The sequence below is a fragment of the Hyperolius riggenbachi genome, chromosome 10 (genome assembly GCF_040937935.1).
Source record: "Hyperolius riggenbachi isolate aHypRig1 chromosome 10, aHypRig1.pri, whole genome shotgun sequence".
NCBI lineage: Eukaryota > Metazoa > Chordata > Amphibia > Anura > Hyperoliidae > Hyperolius > Hyperolius riggenbachi.
The window spans coordinates 237,363,472-237,385,158 of record NC_090655.1 but is presented as its reverse complement, the minus strand read 5'-3'; the positions used below and the strand labels follow the sequence as shown (position 1 = coordinate 237,385,158).

At 46.9% G+C, this 21,687-nt stretch overlaps 1 protein-coding gene across 1 annotated transcript; it reads left to right on the top strand.

Annotated features, from left to right (window-relative positions):
• The first annotated feature begins 4,963 nt into the window (after positions 1-4,963).
• Positions 4,964-21,637, top strand: LOC137534948 (gastrula zinc finger protein XlCGF57.1-like). The gene is made up of 7 exons (XM_068256684.1): positions 4,964-5,010; positions 6,720-6,839; positions 7,780-7,914; positions 13,600-13,792; positions 13,914-14,011; positions 14,120-14,342; positions 18,614-21,637. Exons 2-7 carry the CDS (start codon positions 6,744-6,746, stop codon positions 19,882-19,884), a joined length of 2,016 nt encoding a protein of 671 aa, XP_068112785.1. The 5' UTR covers positions 4,964-5,010; positions 6,720-6,743; the 3' UTR covers positions 19,885-21,637.
• Positions 21,638-21,687: the final 50 nt, after the last annotated feature.

Here is a 21,687-nt window from a genome sequence, read left to right as displayed (position 1 = left end):
GTAGTTTTAGGCACAGGATAGGGTAGGTTAGGCATTGGATGTGTGAAAGGTAGTTTTAGGCACAGGATAGGGTAGGTTAGGCATGTGGTGGGTAGAGGGTAGTTTTAGGCACAGGATAGGGTAGGTTAGGCATGGGGTGGGTGGAGGGTAGGTTTAGGTCCAGGATAGGGTAGGTTAGGCTTGGGATGGATGGAGGGTAGTTTTAGGCACAGGATAGGGTAGGTTAGGCATGGGATGGGTGGAGGGTAGTTTTAGGCACAGGATAGGGTAGTTTAGGCACAGGATGGGTGGAGGGCAGTTTTAAGCACATGATAGGGTAGGTTAGGCATGGGATGGGTGGAGGGCAGTTTTAAGCACATGATGGGGTAGGTTAGGCATGGGATGGGTGGAGGGTAGTTTTAGGCAAAGGATAGGGTAGGTTAGGCACGGGATGGGGTAGAAGGTACTTTTAGGCACAGGATAGGGTAGGTTAGGCATAGGATGGGTGGAGGGTAGTTTTAGGCACAGGATAGGGTAGGTTAGGCACGGGATGGGTGGAGGGTTGTTTTAGGCACAGGATAGGGTAGGTTAGGCACAGGATAGGGTAGGTTAGGCACGGGATGGGTGGAGGGTAGTTTTATGCACAGGGTAGGTTAGGCACGGGATGGGTGGAGGGTAGTTTTAGGCACAGGATAGGGTAGGTTAGGCATGGGATGGGTGGAAGGTAGTTTTAGGCACAGGATAGGATAGGGTAGGTAAGGGTAGGCTAGGGATGGGTGGAGGGTAGATTTAGGCACATGATGGGGTAGGTTAGGCATGGGATGAGTGGAGGGCGGTTTTAGGCACAGGATAGGGTAGGTTAGGCACGATATGGGTAGAGGGCAGTTTTAGGCACAGGATAGGGTAGGTTAGGCATGGGATGGGAGGAGGGCAGTTTTAGGCGCAGGAAAGGGTAGTTTAGGCACAGGATAGGGTAGGTTAGGCACGGGATGTGGTGTAGGGTTGTTTTAAGCACAGGATAGGGTAGGTTAGGCATAGGGTTGCCAGGTGTCCGGTTTTAGACCGGACAGTCCGGTTTTTGGCCGCTGTGTCCTGTCCAAAAAGGCATGTTAAACCGGACAATTAAGATGTCCGGTTTTATGCCTTTTGCCACTTGCCGCCACCCGTCCGCCAGCGCTGCGCGACCGCTGATTCGCTGCCTGGCTGTCAGTCAAAGGCACAGCCAGCCAGCTTACGCGGCGTAAGTTACGCCAGCTTAAGTACCGCCCCCGAGCCCGCGCTTCCCGACGTTGCTACGGCAACGCCAACGCTGCGTTGCCAACGCACGCATGACGTGCGTCACTCACGTCATTTGCAATGCGATTCTGCATCTGCGAAGGAAGCAAGGTAAGTTCAGGAGTCTGGAGATATGGTGAGTGAGTGACCCATAATTCTCTGGTTGTATTTCCGCTCTTTGTGTGCATTGGCTCCGCTCTATCTCCCCTCCGTATAGTCCAGGCGTGACTTTCAATCTCATTCAATCTCGCCTGAGCCCGCTGCTTACTATACTTTACACTTGAATTCATACTATTGTACAACGCAATTTATACTGTTATACTGTTATATTTGTTATATTTGCTCAAAATGTGTACATACATGTATGCGCAGATTTATATTTTAACTTTATGCCTATGTACAGTGGTTCCCAACCTTTTTCAAGCTGTGACACATCACGCCAAACGTTCAAATCTCCGTGACACGCTATTGCTGGCAACTGCTAATAAATGGCTGCCACTGCTGCAGGCATAGTTGCAGCTGCTAATCAGTGTCATCTACTACTGCTGACATAGTGGCAGCTGCTGGCGCAATGGCTGTTATTGCTGCTGGCACAGAGGCCGCTGCTAATCAGTGGCTGTTACTGCTGCTGGCACAGTAGTGGCTGCTAATCATTGGCTGTTATTGCTGCTGGCACAGAGGCCGCTGCTATTCAGTGGCTGTTGCTGCTGCTGGCACAGTGGCTGCTGCTAATCAGTGGCTGTTACTGCTGCTGGCATAGTGGTAGCTGCTATTCAGTGGCTGTTGCTGCTGCTGGCACAGTGGCTGCTGCTAATCAGTGGCTGTTACTGCTGCTGGCATAGTGGCAGCTGCTAATCAGTGGCTGTTACTGCTGCTGGCACAGTGGCTGGCTGCTAATCAGTGGCTGTTGCTGCTGCTGGCATAGTGGTGGCTGCTAATCAGTGGCTGTTGCTGCTGCTGGCATAGTGGCAGCTGCTAATCAGTGGCTGTTACTGTTGCTGGCACAGTGGCGGCTTCTAATCAGTGGTTGTTGCTGCTGCCGCCAAGCTACTGGAGTGTGTTTGAGGACGTACACAGCCGGTTCAGGTGTGCTTTGAGAAAACAAAAAAACATAACCTCACCAGATGTTACATACATACACAGCAAATATGTGAGACTATCAGACTGTTTCACCAACATGCCTGTTGTGCTCTGGAACTGATCTAACAATGATCTGGATTAACTTCCTGGCAGGAAGTTATGAATGAGCAGAAATAGGGTGTAAAGTTAAAAAGTGCATCCCTTCAATGTGTTCCAGAATCCTACATACATACACATGACATTACACACACATATTCTTTATCTCTGTATAATGAATGGGCCAGTACAGTAATGCTACACAAAGAGATGCTGGAAATATTGCTTCTAGATATCCAAAGTAGTGTTGTCCGGATCATGAACGATTCGGATCTTTGATCCGAATCTATTTTATGAGTCGATCATCCGAATCATCAAAATGAGTGATTCGGATCGCAAAAGGGGCGGGGCCAGGAGCGACACGCCCCCTCTCAGCGGGCAGCGGGGTCTTGGAAGCAGAGCAGAGATTGATCGCTCTGTTGGATGGGAGGCAGCCTTGCAGGGAGACAGGTAGATGAGAGAGAGGGGACATGGGTGCCACTGCCAGATATGTGTAGAGCACACATACTGGCTATAACGTGCTGCCCATTATAGGCTGGCTGTTCCTAGTTGTGCACAGTGAACACATGGGAAGCTTTTGGCTCAGCACAGCTCAGTAACTTTGCAGGCACTATGATTGCAGGGCAAAATGATCCTCCTGCACTCGGCACTAAACAGCTGCACTTATCTTCTGGGAATGCTTTCTTTCACTGTGCGACCTTTTCTTTCAAAGTACACAGATGAGCATATAGGTGAAATATATGTAAAGCATATGACTTCAGCATGTGGGTATTACGTGCAAACATTTCTGCTCTCTGCTCGTTCCTCCTCCCTTCTCTGTCCACTCCCTGCCCTCTGTCCATCTTCTCCCCTTCTCTGTGTGTCCACTCCCTCCCCTTCTCCTGTCCACAGACCTGTCCTGCTGTTCATTTCACCCCCGAATGCTTCCGGTAGTAAAATGATCAGAGATTCGAATCAAAGATCCGGATCTCTTCAATGATCCGATTCGAATCATCCGGATCATTGAAAAGATCCGAACTTCCCATCTCTAATCCAAAGACTTCTAAATAAGTGCAGAGCCAAGCAGTACCAATCTGTATAAACTAGCTATGCTTTACTATGCTATGCTCTGCCTCCCACTTCACCTCTGCTCTGTGTCATTGCATCCTCTGTGTCCCCGCTTTGGCTCCTATTTAGCCCCGTAGCTGCTGCTGTAACTCCTCATCTGCTCTGTTTGTATAGAGCAGGACTACAAAAAAATGGCCGACTATGTCCACGAGTGTGGACTCCGATGGCCATTTTCTTGTAGCCCTCATTACAAACAGAGCAGAGGAGGAGTTACAGCAGCAGTTGACAGGCTAAATAGGAGCCAGAGCGGGGACACGGAAACTGCGGCGACACATACCAGCGGCTGCCGCAACACATGAATGTGTCGCGGCACATGCGTTGGGAACCGCTGCCTATGTATGTCCACTTTATTGTTCTCAATAAAAAATTTTGGTGGGAAAAAAAAAATAAATTTTAAAACTTCCCGCAAGAAATCGACCACTTCACTGTGCAAAAACGCCATAAATGCATTGCATTATTTGCATAGTTTTCCAGTTTTGTAATAGTTGTCTGCTCTGTCTCTTATTATGTGCATTTACTGGTGAAAAGTTGTCTCTTATTATGTGCATTTACTGGTGAAAAGTGGTCTCTTATGTGCATGTACTGGTGAGGACAGTTAGTGACATGGCTATGTACTCTGTAATGTGCTGCAGAAGATGTCAGTGCGATATAAATACTGTAAAAAACATTTTTTTAAAAGCCCATTGCTTAGCCCCACTCTACATAAAAGTGCGCTTCTGACTCCGCCCCTAACTCCACCCCTGTCTGGTTTTCTCCATCAGCCGACCTGGCAACCCTAGTTAGGCATGGGATGGGTGGCGGGCAGTTTTAGACACAGGATAGGGTAGTTTAGGCACAGGATGGGTGGAGGCCTGGAGGGTAGTTTTAGGCACAGAATAGGGCAGGTTAGGCATGGTATGGTGGAGGGTAGTTTTAGGCACAGCCGCACAGGATAGGGTTGGTTAGGCTTGACAGAACCTGTCAGAATTTTGCACCCCATAGAAGAATGATAAAGGTTGAAAATTCTGGCAAGGTTGCATTGCTGAGCATCAGTGGAGTATTATACCTTACCTGGTCCGAGTCCAGTAGCAGGACAGGTCCTCTTCCCTCCTCTCCAGGGTAGCCAGGCGATGTGGAGTCAATCACCATGCTGCTCTTGAAGCATGTCAGCAATACTAACCAGTTATTGCTGGATATGCAAATATTCCCTGTTCAGAAATCCCATACTTTTAGTGTATGAATATTTTTGCTTTACTTTTTGTTACTTATTGTCGCTTTATTTTTGATTAACATTTTAAACGATGCAAAATAAAAAGAATAAAGATTACAAGCTGTGCAATGGGAGATGTCGCTCGGTATAATGATGGCTGCAGTTCCGCTATTTTCCACAAGATGGCAATCTGACATTTACATTGAATGGCAGTCGCAGACAGGAAGTTGGAGGTGAATTAGGAGGGGCTATAGGGAGACATTGCTGGACTGGCAGCAGAGGAGGTAATAATGGGGCTATTTTATTGCAACAGGCTTGTGGCCAATGCAGAGCTCAGGGTGGGAATCATGACCCTCTGCCAGGTGCAGCCCGACTTCCTCCATGTGCAGACCCCAACCAGGCAAGCTGTCCTCTTGTGTGTAGCAACCAACCCCATGCAGCCCCCCCCCCCCCCCCCCCTTTGTTCATTATACCCCAAGAGGGTTCGTTTGAGTCCCCCATGCAACCCCTTCTGTGTTCAGTATCCTCTTTGTGCTCTGTGAACCCCCCACCCGTTGTCAGCATCCCCTCTGTGTTCCCCATCTTTCATCCAGTCCCATCTGTTTCCCATCCCCTATGTAGCCCCCACTGTGTCCCCCACTCCTTTTGCAGCCCCCCCTCTGTGTTCCCCATGCTTTATCCAGTCCCTTTTGTGTTCCCCACTCCCTATGTAGCCCTCTCTGTGTTCCCCACCCCCTATGCAGCCCCCTCTGTGTTCCCCTCCTCCAATGCAGCCCCCTCTGTGTTCCCCACTCCCTATGCAGCCCCATTTGTGTTCCCCTCCTCTAATGCAGCCCCCTCTGTGTTCCCCTCCTCCAATGCAGCCCCCTCTGTGTTCCCCCCATGCAGCCTCCTCTGTGTTCCCTTTACCCTATGCAGCCTCCTCTGTGTTCCCCATCCTTCAATCAACCCCCATGTGTACCCCATACCCCATGCAGCTCTCTGTGCTAAGCCTGCCATACATAGACAGACTTTCTACCAACATGCCTAAAAAATAAATCCCTCTCTGACCGAAATCTGATCAGAGAGGGTCTATCATTGAGACAGACTGCATATAGATTTTTAATAAATTTCTTCATGAAATGTATTAAAAATAAATTGCAGCCGCTCCCCCAGGTGTCCCCCGCTAACTCTGTTCCCTGGGGCCCCATGTAGTATCTTATCGCAGCAGAGCACTTTCTCACTCACCTCTCCAGCCGGCGCGCTCCCTCCTCTGTGCTGCTGTCATCTCCTGGTTCCCGTAGTGACCTGGCGGTGTACATGGGTAGTTACACTGCAGCCGGGTCACTACAGGCACTGGGAGATGACAGAAGCACAGAGAAGGGGAGCGTGCAGGCTGGAGAGGTAAGAGCGCTTTGCTGTGCTAATACTCTGCATAGGGCGTGGGGAGAGTAGCGCATAGGGAGGGGGGTGAGTCATCAGCTCTAGACCCCCCACTCATAGTTACCACTACACCCCTGACCTGCACCCGATCAACCAGCAAAAACAATCCTGTCTGATTGGTAATGTCAGCCGATTTCTGCAAGATATTGATTAAAATTACGGTCAGGCAGCTTGTTGAGGCAACAATCTTCAGTAGATTCAATCACCATGATCTAATCTGGCGAACAATGTCTCCTAGTGTATGGTCACTTTTACTCATCCTCTATGATTTCTCTTCTGTAGCTCCCCTATGTTTTCAGCATCCCCCATGCAACCCACTCTGTGTTAGCCATGAAGGGAGAGGCGGGTGAACTGCGCAGAGGAATGAGGTATGCAGCATAGGGACAGATGCACACTGAGATGTAAGGTGTAGTAAGGACTCATGCGGTTGAAGGACACGCTTGGATTTGTAGTACATGTGGCTGGAAGGACTTGCTGGGATTTATAGTTTATGCTGGTGGAGAGGTGTGCATCCTTATGTAAACCAGAGTATTGCAGCCCAGCTAATACACAGCTGATTGTCTGTCTACAGAGAGGAGCATCCTGTACAGATCACATGACCACATCAGTGAGGATGGACGAGGACTGGAGTCACATGACTGAGAAGATATTAGACGTCACCTTGGAGATCATCTGCCTGCTGACTGGAGAGGTGAGGAGGATCCTGGGAGGTCACATGACATCACTGTTAGTTATCTATGTTCATTAAATACGCACTAAAGGTGGCCATACATCAAGCGATGTTGCAGCCTGATCGACCATCCTATTCAATAATTTTAGTGAATCAGATGCAAATTGGTGCGGAAACATGTTCCCCTGTCTTATGAATTAATCTATTTCGGGCCAAAATCAGTTGAATGCATCGATTGGACATGTTGACAAATCTTAGTCGAAAGTGTGTGCTGTAACGATTTTTCTTATATTGTGGCAACTGAAATGCGTGACTGACTCCTGTCCGCTGTCGCCCTCCACGTGTAAAATTCCCCCCGCCCCTGGTGCCTGTGCTCTGGAAATTCTCACCTGTCACCTCCTCTGTTGTCACCCCCATGAGTTACTGTACCTGCCTGTACCATGTGGCACCAGGTGTATGTGTGTGGTGAGACACACGCGCCACATGGTACAGCACTTGTGGTAACAGTGGACATTGGGGTGATGATGGAATGGGACGAAAGTTGCACCGGCGGACAGATGAGGATTTTCAGAGCACCATGTGGGACAAGTAAAACTTGGGGGGGAGGCGGCCAGACAGGCGGCATTGTTGATAGGCTAATTCCTGATACACTTCATACTGAAACCTATTGGGAATCTACCTGCGTTGTATGGGTAGGCAACACATCTCTCTGATTCGATTCGATCAGAGAGAGATCTTTCATGGTTAGTCTACCCATACATCTCTAGATCTATGGGTATCTTAACCTGAAAGATTAGACGGTTTCTTTGAGGTCACAGGATTTCACTTTTTTCTCTACTTTTAGATCACACTGCATATAAAATTCACACCTGGTGAGAAGTGATAATGGCTCTGTTAGGGTCATACGACATCAAACATGAGGCTAAAATATACTTAGTCTGTTGTTGGTTTTTCAATACAGTGTTTTCCTCCGGTGAAGTCTGGTGATTGGGTGACCATTATGGTGCCTCCACGCCACTCTCTGAAAGCCAGGAGAAAGAACAAGGAGAAGATCATGGAACTCGCCAACAAGATCACTGAGCTTCTGGTGGAAGAGGTGAGCAGAGCTGGGAATTCTGGGATATTGTCCAGTAACAGGGGGAGTGTCTGGTGGTTGGATATGTTGGGTTCCTATAAGGCAGGGGTGTCAAATTCAAAAACAAAGTGTGCCGAAATTGAACACTGGGACCAAGTCGCGGGCCATCCTCAATGTCTAATGGCCCCTCTCCCTTCCCTATTCAGTTCCCTGGTGTGTAGTGCCCTTCCCTCCCCTCTACAATTCACTGGTGTGTAGTGGTCCCCTCCCTCCCCTATACAGTTTCCTGGTCAGTTATGCTCCTCCAGATTCCAGATACCCGAACTATCCAGATATCCAAACTTCTTTCTGGTATCCAAACTCGGATACGGGTTCCAGATAGCTGGATAAATCCGAGATGCACTATCCAAGTAAATCCAGATACGTATTAGGTATCCGTAAATCAGTCCAGATACCTAGTTCGGGTACCCGGATCCGGATAGTGTAACCACGGAGATGACGTCCATTACGTCATTGAGCCATTTAGGGCTCCCAGCCGAAGCCCTAGCAACCTATCACAGAGGGGAACCCTGGCCAGTCCCTCCTGTATATGAGGCGGTGCTATGATAAGAATCTCGTCCTTGCTTGTGACTGCTCACTGAGAGACATCTCCAGTGCTGTTGGCTAAGCAAGTGCTGTATTCTGTGCTAAACCTAACGTTATTGCTCCTAAACGCCTGTACTACACCAGTATTTTATTGTGTAGTTAGTTGTTAGAGAGAGTACTACTACTGTGTTAGCTTCATTTACTACAGATAGTTACTGCAGTGCTGCTGTTAGAGTCAGTCAGTGTGTGACAGATAGACTGTTAGTGTGTGCTCCTGTCACTCTGTCAGTAGAATTTCTTCTAGTACTACTACAACTATTCTACCATTACCAGTTATATATAGTTAATTTGTATCGAGTTAGCTTACTTTAATTGCAGTGCTGTTACAGTGTGACAGATAGACAGTTAGTGTGTCAGTGTGTGCTACTGTGCTGTCACTCCGTTAGTTGAAGTTCTACTACTGCTACTATCTACTACTACTACTGATTTGAATAAAGTACAAGTACCCCACTTCATTTGGACACATATAAAGTTGTACTATGTCTGCTGGCACTGGCAGCCGGGGGATTGGCAGCATGAAAAGCAAGGGTAAGAGGAGAGGGAGCAGCATCGCTGCCACCTTTGGCAGTTCTGCCGTGTCAGCGTCCATTCCGCCGCTAGCGACTGGCCATGGACGCACTGGGCTCCCAGCTGTTAGGGGGAGTCACACTGCAGAGGTGCAGCAGAGTGTAGCGGCCATTTTCCAGCAGGGGCGTCGGCACACATTGGAGGAGAAAGACGCCGAGCCTGTGATGGAGCTTATGGTGGATGAGCTGGATGAGCAGGCCACCACCAGCTCTACAACACAGATCTCTACCCACCGCCAGCGTCCATTCCGCCGCTAGCGACTGGCCGTGGACGCACTGGGCGCCCAGCTGTTAAAGGGAGTCACACTGCAGCAGGGTGTAGCGGCCATTTTCCAGCAGGGTCGCCGGCGCACATTGGAGGAGTAAGACGCCGAACCTGTGATGGAGCTTATGGTGGATGAGCAGGCCACCACCAGCTCTACAACAGAGATCTCTACCCACCGCCAGCGTCCACACAGAACAAATCTTTTGCTGCCAGTCTGCCACCAGCTATTATGCCACTACAATATCTGTATTTTGTTGAGGAAAAAAAAAACTTTTTAATTTTTTTGAGATGTCTGGGCTGAAAACTGTGATGTCCCAGTTGTGCATTGGACACAATGTGGGCTGCACGACCGCTGTCTGGAACCTCCTGATGTTAATTTACAGCCATTTCTTTTTTTTTTTCTTTTTTTTTGTATTATACCTCCCCACATAAACAATTAATGTTTTTCTTTAAAAAAAACATGATGCTTCATGCATCGTTTACTATAAAAGACGTTTTGGAAGCAATTTAAAGGCCACTTCCGGATTTCAATCCGGATAATGGGTTCAGATATCTGGATAGACTCGGATTTTAAAAACGATTCGAATCCAGATATCTGGATTTATCCAGATTTTTTGCTATCTGGATCCAGAACAATCCAGATATCAAAAAGAGGTATCCGAGCACCACTATAAATCCTGGTGTCTAGTGAAGCCCCTCCCCCTCCTATCATTTTTCATGGTGTCCAATGCTTTCACCCTCTTTTCACCATATGGCTTCCCTAGGGGTCTAGGTCTTCACCTCCAATATAGCCTGGACCAAACAATGCAAAGATGGTAATCTTTTGATTGATTGTGGGCCACATTTGTTTGCTCTGTGGGCCAGATTTATCCCGCAGGCCAGAGTTTGACTTGTATGCTGTAAGGTGTTGGGATGTCTCTGATCCTCCATGGAGGTAGTCCTTATCTTATCCAAAATAGGAAGCTTTCTGTTATTTGCACTCTGGGATAAGCTTGTGACTAGCGGAAAAAAAAATAAAAACTAATTCCCATAATCCCGCTGGCACTGCACATTTCCTCCAGTTAGGCAAAGGCACCCAGACCAGGTAAAAAGAAAAAAAAATGTGGGACACATAGGGACCCATTTTAGAAAAAAACAAAACTGCTTTACACATATTTATGGAACAATTACTATCTTTTAGGAATGTTTTATTTTTGTATGTTTCAATACCCTTTAAGCCTTGAACATACACTAGATAAAACTCGGCTGCTGAGAAGCTGGCGTGTGTACAGCAGCCGCGATCCCTCCTGGCCTGTCAGGGAGTAATACGCCTTGCAAATCAACTATGCCGAGGGCTGAGCGAGGGCATTGTTTTCCCTTCTCGCCTCTCCCACTCTGTGACGCTCCTCGGACGCTGCTCCGTCTCCCCTCCTTCAAGCCCACACTCCCATATGGCTGAAGAAAGCAAGTGACATGTCTGTAGTGTCGGCCCTGCATTGGCACCCAAGAGATCGAGCCGGCCGGACGACATTGATCATGTATGTACCGGTGACTTCAGATCAGCCCCTTCTCTTCATAATGGTATTTCCAGTTCCTGGAGAATTTTACTACAGCTATAAAACTGAAGTATGCAAACTGACCGAATGTGTAGTACAGGTAATAATAATCATAAAATGTTGTCCGTCAGGACCTAACCTATTGTACTAAAAAATGAGCAATATAATACTCAGTCAGCTACCCGAGTCAGTACTGTTTCATGACTCATAGGTTACCCGTGTGACATATGCGAGCGGGAGGTGTTCGCTTATCCCCACCACACATATGTCAGTTTCTTACTACCACTGGTAAGGATGTGTGTGGTGTAGCTATTCCCAATGCAAAAGCAGGTGTAAAACTATGTGCATGAGGGCTGGTTACGCTCAAGCACAACTTGGAATTAAAGTGCATCCGAGATAAACTTTTACTCATTGCATAATTGTGTTCCTTACATATAGTTTATAGGGCATTCCTCAAGCCAAGTACTTATTTTTTTTGTTTTAATACTCTAATTCCCTATAAACTAAACAAGCCTCACCCACAGCTCAGAGTGCCTTGGCACTCCATGTAGCAAGGGCTCATGGGAGCTCAGTCTGGGCAGGAGGAGGAGGAGGTGGTTACTAGCCATAGATTTCAGAGGCAGAGGGGAGGAGGGAAAAGGAGAGGGGAGTGAGCTGAGGGCTGGAGATGCAGTTGCAGCTTGCCTGTGTGTAATGTGACAAACAAAACATGGCCGCTGTCATTGTATCACAGGAATAAATAATCATAAACTGTTGAAGCTGTTTGCAGCTAGATTTGCTGTGTAAACTTTAGATAAGATATATAGGCAAGTTACCTGTCATAGTTAGTTTTTAATCTCGGATCCACTTTAACCACTTGCCGACCGCGCACTCATACCGCGCGTCGGCAAAGTGGCAGCTGCAGGACCAGCGATGCAGATCTGCGTCGCTGGCTGCAGGCTAATTAATCAGGAAGCAGCCGCTCGCGCGAGCGGCTGCTTCCTGTCAATTCACAGCGGGGGGCTCCGTGAATAGCCTGCGGGCCGCCGATCGCGGCTCGCAGGCTAAATGTAAACACAAGCGGAAATAATCTGCTTTGTTTACATTTGTACAACGCTGCTAACAGTAGCAGCGTTTTACTAGATCAGCGATCCCCGGCCAATCAGTGGCCGGGGATCGCTGTCACATGACAGGCAGGAGCCTGTTAGAGGCTGCACAGGACAGATCTGTTCCTGTGCAGCCTCCAATCTCCGGGGATGGGAGGGAGGAGAGGGAGAGGGGGAATCCTGCGGTGGAGGGGGCCTTGAGGTGCCCCCCCCCCCCGCCAGCCACACGCAGCCAGGAGCGATCAGACCCCCCCAGCACATCATCCCCCTAGTGGGGGAAAAAGGGGGGCGATCTGGTCGCTCTGCCTGGTGTTTGATCTGTTCTGGGAGCTGTAGAGCCCACTCAGCACAGATCAGCAAATACAGCGCTGGTCCTTAAGGGGGGGTAAAGGCTGGGTCATCAAGTGGTTAAGAGACCAGCAGAGTGAGAGTGTATATAGAGTCAGCTGCAGCGTTGGCCTAAATTGGCTGCTCAGCTGCTATACCTCTCCTCTATGCTGATCTAATAACAGTAGTCAACCCTTCATAGAGGGGACCAACATGCTGAGGTGACAGAGTGATAACCTATATTGCTGTGCCTATACATATATAAAGTGTTGTTGTCAACTAGTGCTAGTTTCACTTGAAATAAGCTTCCTCAGGACAAATAAACAGTGTAAAGAAAATAAGAAAAATATCAGAGCATCCCACCACCATCATAACATCCCCCAGCACATACCGCCCAAGTCCAGCTCTGACTTGGGCTGTATATGCTTAGAGGAGAGGTATAGCAGCTGAGCAGCCAATTTAGGCCAACGCTGCAGCTGACTCTATACACTCTCACCCTACTAGTTGCTGGCTGCTTTGTTCCAAGTTGTGCTTGAGTGTAACCAGCCCTCGGCACTTAGTTTTACACCTGCTTTTGCATTGGGAATAGCTACACCCCACACATCCTTACCACTGGTAGTAAGAAACTGAAGTGTGTGTGTGTGTGTGTGTGTGGGGGGGGGGGGTGTTAAGCGAATACCTCCCACTTGCATTTTGGTCTGTTTATGTCACACTGGTAACCTATGAGTCATGAAACAGTACTAACTCGGGTAGCCGACTGAGTATTATATTGCTAATTGTTTAGTACAATAGGTTAGGTCCTGACGGACAACATTTTATGATAAAAGTGAAGTAGCTGTGATCCTTTTAAAATGCAACACTAGCTTTATAGTATCTATAACGGTCAATTGGGCAGCACGGTGGTGTAACGATTAGCGCTATGACCTTTCAGCACTGGGTCCCCGGTTCGAATCCCAGCCAGGTCAACGTCTGCAAGCGGTTTGTATGTTCTCCCCGGGTCTGCGTGGGTTTCCTCCGGGCACTCCGTTTTCCTCCCACATCCCAAAAACATACAGATTAGTTAATTGGCTTCCTCCTAAATTGGGCCTAGACTTTGATACACACGCAACACTATACATACATAGATATGACTCTGGTAGGGATTAGATTGTGAGCCCCTCTGAGGGACAGTTATAGTGAAAGACAATATATAGTTTGTGCAGCGCTGAGTAATATGTTGGCGCTATATAAATACTTAAATCAAATAAATGATGTCTCACTGCGCTAAATTCTCTACATTGTAGGAGAAGGAGCTTCTGGAAGGGTGGGAAGATGAGGAGAATGTAATAGAAGATGATCAGATGACCTTTAAAGAAGAGACAGAGGAGGAGGAGGAGGATGAGGAGGAGGTAGAGATGGAGGATGAGTATACCGAAGGACACAAGGATCTCTACAAGGACACCATGATGAAGAATCAGCCGGCCCTCACGTCACCGGGTAAGAGGAGACTTTTATTTCTTGTATTAGAGAGAGCAGTATGGAGGGTCCACCTACATCTTCCATCATCTCATAATCACATAGAAGCAATGTATTCAGTCAGTGTGTGTGTTTCCTACAGGTGGATCCAGTAACAGAAACGCATCAGAGAGATACACAAGTCCTCTTTATTCCCAGTATTGTCCACAGGAAGACCACCTCACCCCCCACCATAATCAGGTAGGTGGTGCTGAGGGGCTACAACTCAAAAGTGACTTCAGCCAATATAAGACAAACGTTCTGTGCCAGGATGATATTACTTTTCTTTGTACCATTTTGCGGGTTTAGGGTGAAGACTCGAAAGATGTGAAAGTTGAAGAAGAGACTTACGTGAGGGGTGATAAGCTCACCATGGAGGAGAGGGAAATGGTGAGGATAATTAAAGTGGAAGAAGAAGAAGAAGAAGAGACCTATGAGAGGGAAGATGAGTTTTCCCCAGAGGAGGGTGTACTGATGAGGACAATTAAAGAAGAAGATGACGAAGAGGAATGTCTTGTGGAGATCAGCACAGGTAATTATAAAACATGCTTTTGCTTTCATTAAAATAAAGCGACTTGTTAGAAGTAGTGTTTATGGAGCAATAAGACTCGGTAGCCCTTCTTAAAGCATCCACATATGTTTGACTCTTCTTAGAACCAGCAGTATCTCCTCAAGATTAACAATACACAGTATAAATGGCATACGCCCTGTTGTGAGGGTACATATAAGCCAAGCTAGCAGAAGGAAGGGCAGGGACAATGTGTTACGCCCCTGTTAAGGCAGTCACAAACCTATAGGCTGCTTTTCTCACTAAACCTCATATTCACACCCCATCACATTATCATAAAACAAAAGAAATCCACCCCTGGGCGATACTTACCTCAGGAGAGAGAGCCTCTGGGTCCTAAAGAGGCTTCCCTCATTCCTGTTCAGCCATCTGGATCCAGCACTGGCAGCCCCTGGCACAGTGCGCCAATAATATTTTCCATTTTACGCTGTACACATGTGCAGTAGAGGCTTTCTGCTCGGACTCTAGCAGACATAGCAGAACCTGATCTGGTCCGCTCTACTGGGCAGATGCATACGGCTCGTGCCTGCGCAGTATAGCGGACTTGAACAGGCTCAGCTAACTCTGCCGGAACCTGAGTGGATAGATGTTACTGTAAATGTGTGCACGCCGACAAGGAGATCCTTTGGGGGTTCCCAGTGCTAGATCCCCTCCACGGAGGAGGAAGGGGGACACCTTCTCAGGATCTAGAGGCTTCCCCTCCACAGGTAAGTACCCCCCGGGACACTTTTTTTTTTCTGTTACAGTTTAGTTCGGCCTTTCTGGACGAGCTTTCTCGTCCAGAAAGGCAATGCTGCTTTCAATGCGTGGTGCGCGCACCCGCCACCCGCAGCTAGCCCCCCGATCAGTGAATGGGAATGTAATTCCCATTCACCGATCTAACTTCCCCGCAGAAATACCGACGCTTTCTATCCAGAGAGCGTGGTATTTCTGCCCCCCAGGAAACAACTCCTCTGAATTTTGGTTCCTGGATGCGAGATCGTTCGCATCCAGGACTTTTCTCACTGTGGCCATCTTGTGGCCAAATAGTAAACTGCACCCACATACATTTTTAATTAAAGAATTTGCTTATTTTACATGTAAAATAAGCAGTTTCCCTCCCACACCAAAAATTACCCACATACATTTTTTATTAAAAATAAAAATAAAAAAAATACAATTAAAAAAAAAAAAAAAACATAAATAGTTACCCAAGGGTCTAAACTTTTTAAATATACATGTCAAGAGAGTATGTTATTATATTATTTAAAATTATAAGCTTATAAATAGTGATGCACGCAAATTGAAAATATGCACCTTTATTTCTAAATGAAATATCGGCACCATAAATTGTGATAGGGACATCGTTTAAATAGTGTAATTAATGGGACAGATGGGCAAATAAAATACATGGGTTTTAATTACAGTAGCGTATATTAATTTCAAACTATAATGGCCAAAAACTGAGAAATAATGAATCTTTTTCATTTCTTTCTTAATCTTCCTGTTAAAATGGATTTAGAAAAAAATAATTCTTAGCAAAATGTACTACCCAAAGAAAGCCTAATTAGTGGCGGAAAAAACAAGATATAGATCAATTCATTGTGATAAGTAGCAATAATGAATGGGAGGTGAACGTTGCTCGGATGCATGAGATTTTCGGCACTGCGGCGCTGAACCGGTTAAAGTGGACCTAACGCTTGCACAGCACTGGAGAAATAGAGAAATGCATCCTGTATGTATTTAGAGAGTTTATCCTGTGTAATTCCCTGTCATTTGTGTCTAATCACTAGTTGTAATTTGATCTCTTCCTGTGTCACATAACTGCCTATGGCAGAGATGGCAGATAAGGCCATTTGAAGGCCAGGAGGTTAACAATATGTCTGCTTCCATGAAGCGGGAAGTAGAAACGGTGCAGATTTATTTTAGGATTTGTATCAGGTGTATCAAAGAAAAGTTTTTTTGTTTAACCACTTTACCTCCGCCTGTACGAATTTCTCTGTCCCTTTTTCCATCCTTTAACTCCCAGGGACGAAGAAATCTGTACTTTCCGCGCTCCCGCTCGTAAACACGCCGCCGGCCGCTCGTAAACACGCCGCTCGCCCGGAGATCAATGAACGGGAAAATCCATTCCCGTTCGTTGATCTAAGCCCCGCAATGATCCGCTGCTCTCCGATGGGCAGCGCGATCATTGTGATCTTACCCAGCCTCCAAGTACTTCCTCCAAGCTTCCGGAAGGACGCTTGGAGGTCGCATTAAACAAAAAGTTACTGTGGCCATCTTGTGGCCAAATAGTAAAACTACACCCTAAACATTTTTCACATACAAATAAATTACTTTTACACAAAAAATTAACTCATTACCTCCCACATTCCCAATTTTTTTTTTTTTTTTTTTTTTTTGTAATTAAAAAAAATTAAAAAATTTACAATAAAAAAAAAAAATACATAAATAGTTACCTTAGGGACTGAACTTTTTAAATATTTATGTCAGGAGGGTACAACACTGTTACTTTATAAACGATGGGCTTGTAATTAGGGATAGACGGAAAACTGAAAAAAATGCACCTTTATTTCCAAATAAAATATTGGCGCCAAACATTGTGATAGGGACATAATTTAAACGGTTTTATAACCGGGACAAAAGGGAAAATACATTTCATGGGTTTTAATTACAGTAGCATGCATTATTTAAAAACTATAATGGCCGAAAACTGAAAAATAATGAATTTTTTCCCACATTTTTCCTATTTTCCCATTAAAACACATTTAGAATAAAATAATTCTTGGCATAATGTCCCACCTAAAGAAAGCCTAATTGGTGGTGGAAAAAACAAGATATAGTTCATTTCATTGCGATAAGTAATAATAAAGTTATAGACGAATCTATGGAAGGAGCACTGAAAGATGAAAATTGCTCTGGTGGTCAGGGGGTAAAACCCCTCAGTGGTGAAGTGGTTAAAGGACTTACGAGGCCAATACTTCAGCAAAAAAATAAAAAAAGTTATCCACCTGTGTCAGCTTGTCAGGCACGGAGGACGCCGTCCGCGCCCTCCGTGCTGTTCCGCCGGGTCCCCGCCGCTCCATAGCCCCCCGAACGGTCCCCGACCGCGCGGCCCGGGTCGGGCTCTCCAGCCTGTACTAAGATGGCGGCCGGAGCTGGCCGCGACTGCGCAGTACGCATAGCCGCGAGTGCGGCTGCGCAGCTCTAAGGCCAACCCCCCGATCCACGTAACAGTAGCGTGGATCGGGGGGTTGGCCTTAGAGCTGCGCAGCCGCACCCACGGCTATGCGTACTGCGCAGCCGCGGCCAGCTCCGGCCGCCATCTTAGTACAGGCTGGAGAGCCCGACCCGGGCCGCGCGGTCGGGGACCGTTCGGAGGGCTATGGAGCGGCGGGGACCCGGCGGAACGGCACGGAGGGCGCGGACGGCGTCCTCCGTGCCTGACAAGCTGACACAGGTGGATAACTTTTTTTATTTTTTTGCTGAAGTATTGGCCTCGTAAGTCCTTTAAAGGTGGTTATGCTGTTGCTTAGCTTTTAGAGCAGAGAGGACGTTCTGAGTTTAGGTCCGCTTTAAAGAGGAACTTTACTGACCGTAACCTAATGAATAACACTGCCTATATTACTCTTCCACTCCTGCCTCCTGGTTATTGGAAGTTTTGTACTGCTCTACTACATTAAAGCAAACCTCTGACTTTTGAAAACAAAAAAAGTTACTTCCCTCAGTAGAAGGAAGCCTCTGGATGCTCCAGAGGTTTCTCTGATCACCCGGAGCCCTCATCTCTCCCACCGGAGCCCTCATCTTCTTCACAGCCGCGCTCCTGTCCATATATGACTTCAGGCACAATGACAACCTGTGCCTGTGCTACACAGTCTGAGCTGTGTATCTCCATTTCAGAGCACCAAATGAGGGGCTCTGAAATGGAGAAATGGAGATACACAGCTCAGACACTGTCTTGTATTGCCCTGAGGAAGCGGGCAGGTCCCGTGAAACGCGTTGTCTTTTTTTGGGGGTCTAACAAAAACATTTTTTAACCTCTTATCCTGAGATAAGACTGTTCCTATTACTTACCTCCATTCACTACATATTGTATCAGATTAAATAAATTTGCTTCTGTTTACTCTTCCAGACGAGAAGCTCTGTTTTCCAAGTACCGCCTCGTTAGCATACAGATAACACAGCTCTCTTGTACACAACTGTTGATTGCAAAACATGACACGGTAACGTGTGTAACAGTGACATTTTTCTTCCAGCAGGGGAAGACGATGTCGGGAGCACCTCAGAGGGATATCTGATGTCACATGCAGAAGATGATGACCTCACACAGTGTTCTCCCAGGGCTGGCAATGCCCATCACAGAAGTCACAGTGCAGACAGAGGAACAGCTGGTAAGAAATCCCAGCCTGTCCCCTCGGATATGCATCCCCCATATCATGGTGCCAATACAATAACAGATATATCGGATCTGGAGGAGTCATCTTGCAGTTCCTCGCTTCGTGCCGCACAGACAGAGGAGCAGAGATTTCAGTGTCTCGAATGTGGAAAATACTTTAAATCTGAAGCCTCATTCATTGCGCACCAGAAGATCCACTCAGACAATCCGGTATGGTTGTGTGCAGAGTGCAAGAAGTGTTTCAGAAGTAGGACAGAGCTTGCTAGACACGAGAGAGTTCACACCGGCGAGAGGCCCTACTCGTGTTCTCAGTGTGGGAAATCCTTCACAACAAAGTCAATACTTGTCACTCATCAGAGAATTCACACCGGGGAAAAGCCCTTTTTATGCTCCTGGTGCAACAAATGCTTTTCAGACAGCACCGGCCTCAAAAGTCATTTAAAGCTCCACACTAATGTTAAGCCATTTTCCTGCGAAGAGTGTGGGAAATGTTTCTCTCAGAAAGGAAGCCTCCTTATACACCAGAGATGTCACACAGGCGAGCGTCCTTATACCTGTTCTAAGTGTGGGAAATGTTTCAGTGATAGAGGAGTGCTCATTAAACACCAGAGAAGTCACACGGGTGAGCGTCCTTTCTCCTGTCCAGAGTGTGGGAAATGTTTCAGTCAGAATGGAAACCTCCTTACGCACCAGAGAAGTCATACGGGCGAGCGGCCTTATTCCTGTGCAGAGTGTGGGAAGAGTTTCACTCAGAAAGGAAACCTTCTTTCACACCAGCGAAGTCACACAGGCGAGCGTCCCTTTTCCTGTTCTGAGTGCAGGAAAAGTTTCATTCGGAAAGGACACCTTCTTACACACCAGAGAAGTCACACGGGCGAACGTCCGTTTTCCTGCTCAGAGTGTGGGAAATGTTTCTTTGATAAAGGAGAGCTTCTTAAACACCAGAGAATTCACACAGGCGAGCGTCCTTTTTCCTGTTCAGAGTGTGGGAAACGTTTTATTCAGAAAGGAACCCTTCTTAAACACCAGGACGTTCATGCAAGCAAACGTCCTTTCAAATGCTCAGAGAGTAGGAAATGGTTTAGTGAGAATGCAAATCTTCTTGCACACCTGAAAACCCACAGTGACTGATGCTGACAGCAAACACATGGAGGGGTTTCCAAGACTGAATTGTTCTGTTCTATTTTAAGACATGCCAGTTCCAGGAAACATGATATTTCAACTGTAGGAAGTTGGAATACCACTCCCACCTGCCGGATTAGATGGAGAACAGCCTTTGTTGATGAATATGTCATTGAGGTGGTTGTATAGTGTACTGGTTAAAGACACTACCTTTGACACAGGAGACCAGGGTTCGAATCCTGGCTGGAGCCAGTTACCTATTCAGTAAGGAGTCCTTGCTCAATGTAACACTTGAGAGTGGCGTACTGAGGCCATACTTTATAACTGCAGCTCTCAAGTGGCTAGGAGTCCGACAGGAGAAAAGCATTATACAGATGTTAACCACTTGGGGACCCTCTGCCTAACCCCCCTTAAGGACCAGGTGAACTTGCATGGGGGGGCACGTTTGGAGGGGGGGGGTCAGGCAGCCGGATCCCTAGTGCTGCTTGCTGGGCTGTGTCTCCCTATATCCAGATGTCCCCCCCCCCCCCCCCTTCAGCCAGCAGCATTTACTCACTTCCCAGGCTCCAGTGATGAGCCGCTGTGGACCCCTCTGCTTTAGCCATCATCTCCGCTCGTACTGCCGCTCAGTTCCTGGTCGCGGCTTGATGACGTCGTCAAGCCGGGACTCGGCACTGACGTCACAGCGAGCGGGGATGCCGGCCAGAGCAGAGGGGGGCGCCGATCATCGGGGGAATGGCAGGTAGGTGAGTGGATCCTCTTCTTTCCCCCCCTACCCTTGCAGCTCTTGTAGAGATCAGGAACCATACACAATGACTTCTGATCACTGAGGGGAGATATCAGCTTAATCTCTCCCCTCGGGTGCGCACGATTGTGGCGGGAGGCTTCTTTTTCGTGGATGTTGAATCTACTTCCAGTCACAGCGGCAGCACCACCTGCTGGATGTAGATTCAAACTACGTCGGTCCCCATTAGGTTATTATTATTATTATTATTATTATTATTATTATTATTACTATTATTATTATTACTATTATTATTATTGATTTATAAGGGCGCCAACATATTTCAAGCTACAGAGTCACAGAATGAGAATGCATTTTCTATTGTAGAGCTGGGTGGGAGTGTCTGAAGACTGTCTATGTTTGCATTGGCCACCCTCCTCCCAGAGTAAGGGAGGAAATGACATCAGTATTGGTTTCAGTCAGAGGGAATTAATATGGCAAATGCTTGAAACAGAATTCTCTTTATTTACTACATAAAATTCACTGAAATCAAAACCTGGACAGTGCAATACATATTTTATGTATGTAGAGCAAGTGTTTATCTACTTACATATGTGTTGATTTTTGTGAGATAGTATAGCTGACAGCTCCTCTTTAAAGGACAACTGAAGCGAGAGAGATATGAGGGGTGCTATATTTATTTCCTTTTAAGCAATACCCATTGCCTGGCTTTCCTGCTGATCCTATGCCTCTAATACTTTTAGCCATAGACCCTGAACAAGCATATGCAGATCTGGTGTTTCTGACATTTTTGTCAGATCTGACAAGATTAGCTGCATGCTCGTTTCTGGTGTGATTCAAACACTACTGCAGCAAAAAAATCAGCAGGACTGCCAGGGAACTGGTATTGTTTAAAAAGGAAATAAATATGGCAGCCACCAAGCTTAAAAAATAATCTATTCAAAACACCAGACAATGCATTTTGCAGGCATCCACCTGCTTCCTCAGGTGAATAAAACAGTGTCTCATGCAAGGTAAACTGGCTTGGCGCCGCTGGCGCTATAGAAATTGTGAGACCAATATAAGAA

Bases quoted from the DNA above. Each gene is read 5' to 3' on its own strand.
- LOC137534948 (XM_068256684.1), top strand. From the start codon at position 6,744: ATGACCACATCAGTGAGGATGGACGAGGACTGGAGTCACATGACTGAG. The intron at 14,012-14,119 runs GTAGGTGGTGCT...TTGCGGGTTTAG, and splicing joins TCACCCCCCACCATAATCAG to GGTGAAGACTCGAAAGATGT. The intron at 14,343-18,613 runs GTAATTATAAAA...TTTTTCTTCCAG, and splicing joins TCTTGTGGAGATCAGCACAG to CAGGGGAAGACGATGTCGGG.